General features: G+C 40.5%; 1 protein-coding gene across 2 annotated transcripts in view; it reads right to left on the reverse strand.

Annotated features, from left to right (window-relative positions):
• cdk10 (cyclin dependent kinase 10) overlaps positions 1–1,895 on the reverse strand; it is a 22,183-nt gene that overhangs the window by 2,998 nt on the left and 17,290 nt on the right. For both annotated transcript variants that reach the window (XM_019871734.1, XM_019871735.1), the window contains 3 exons: positions 1,631–1,690; positions 1,380–1,503; positions 302–441 (listed from right to left, as the gene is read on the reverse strand). In XM_019871734.1, coding sequence (XP_019727293.1) covers positions 302–441; positions 1,380–1,503; positions 1,631–1,690 — 324 coding nt within the window. The remainder of the gene's footprint in view (positions 1–301; positions 442–1,379; positions 1,504–1,630; positions 1,691–1,895) is intronic.

Below are 1,895 nucleotides of genomic sequence, written 5' to 3' on the forward strand. Positions count from 1 at the left end.
AATATATATATATTAATTTATATTAATTTATTTATTTATTCCGGAATTTTCAGAAAAGTCCACTTTCATCTCTGCAACACAGTGTGTCATTGTGTCATCACGCTTCACTCCTCCTAGATATTTAATCCAATTGTCTTGTGCATTGCACGGTACCAGCATTAACATGTTTTTCCTTAGCATTCATAGAACATGGTTATGTTTATGTGTGTGTGTGTGTGTGTGTGTGTGTGTGTGTGTGCGTGTGTGTGTGTGCGCGTTTGTGTGTGTGTGTGTGCGTGTGCGTGTGTGCGCACGTGCGTACCTGCGCTGTGGATTGTACATGAAGAGCAGGTTGAGCAACCTGTGTCCAGCTTCAGACAACCAAGTGAATTTATTCTTGAGGTTATTGTAAGGCTGCTTCCTCAGACTATACTGCCCAATGAGAGGCAGATCAGAAAACCCCTGTGTAAGACGCAAATGCTTGAGTTTAAAATTAACGTAATTACTAGGAGAGTTCGTCTTAGTAAAAAAAAAAAAAATGCAACAGATTTGCAACAAAAAACATTGGCATGGAAATTTATCATAGAACAAGAACAATCGCTAATGCCATATCCTCAAATAGCAGTAGGTGGCCATTAATTTGGCAAGACAACATTTGTTCAAATTCTTGAGTAAGGATAGAGCTGGACAGTGGAATGCGTTTCATGAATTCTTAATTTTTATCTTAACATATAAACCTATTTTCCACACAAAAAGGCGCACTGGATTATGAGGCACCTTCAATGAATGGCCTATTTTGTAATTTTTTTCATATATTGGATGCACCGCATTATAAGACGCAATCTACAATGCGTCCACTAGATGAAGCTACGCTCAAAGAAATGCCAACAGAACACGACACCCTGATTTATAGAGTGACTACCAGATGTCAGTAAAACTTATTTTAATAAAGCAGCGACACAGTTCACTTATCCAACAGCAAGTTATAACATTGACTCGTTAACGTTTAACTCTCTTACCGCTGCTCTATTTCTGTGTTCAACTGCGTAACCCGATCGCCTTAAGTTTGAACTCTACGTTGTAAGCATGTCTCTAGCAAGGAGCCATTTTGGGGTTGACATATTACCGTAATGACCATACACAAGGCACATCGGATTTTAAGACGCGCTGTGAGCTTTTAAGAAAATGGAAGGCTTTTAGGTGCGCCTTTTAGTGCGGAAAATACGGCATCTACCTAAACATAACAAATGAAGCAAACAAGTGGAAGCACTGACGGGTTGGTTTGGCACAACATAGATTCACAGTTTATTTGACTCTTGCAGTGCTTGGCAACCTTTCTCCCAACAGAGACACAGTGGCCTAGAATCATTTATCATCATTACAGAAATTCATGCTCTCACCGGCCAGATGGTTTCATTTGGCGTCCCCAATAACTGAACTATCAAATCAAGCTGTTGGATTTCCGATGTTCCGGGTAGAAGAGGTTTGTGTGCCAGCAACTCAGCCAGGATACAACCTACAGCCCTGTGGCGCAATGACAAGGGCAAATTACATTCCGTTAAATTGCACTATTATTATTATTTCGATGTATCACGGGAGACAATCTGCCTCCAATGAAGTATATATATTATCAATGTGAGTTGAGTCTCACCACATATCTAGAGCTGTGGTCTGGGTTTTACTTCCAAGGAGGAGCTCTGGAGCTCTATACCTGGGGAAGGACAAATAAGCATGAGCAAAGGGGACGGTTTAGTGCAGGGATGTCAAACATACGGCCCGCAAGTAGGTTCAATCAGGCCCGCAGGATAATGTAAAAGTGAAAAAAATGCATTAAAGACAGAATTAATATTTTTAATCAGGTGCAATTCATTGAGTATCCGCAAGGGGACACTGTTTTGATCAGAGAAGAAGACAAC

This window comes from Hippocampus comes, unplaced genomic scaffold, assembly GCF_001891065.2.
Source record: "Hippocampus comes isolate QL1 unplaced genomic scaffold, H_comes_QL1_v1.1 scaffold623, whole genome shotgun sequence".
NCBI lineage: Eukaryota > Metazoa > Chordata > Actinopteri > Syngnathiformes > Syngnathidae > Hippocampus > Hippocampus comes.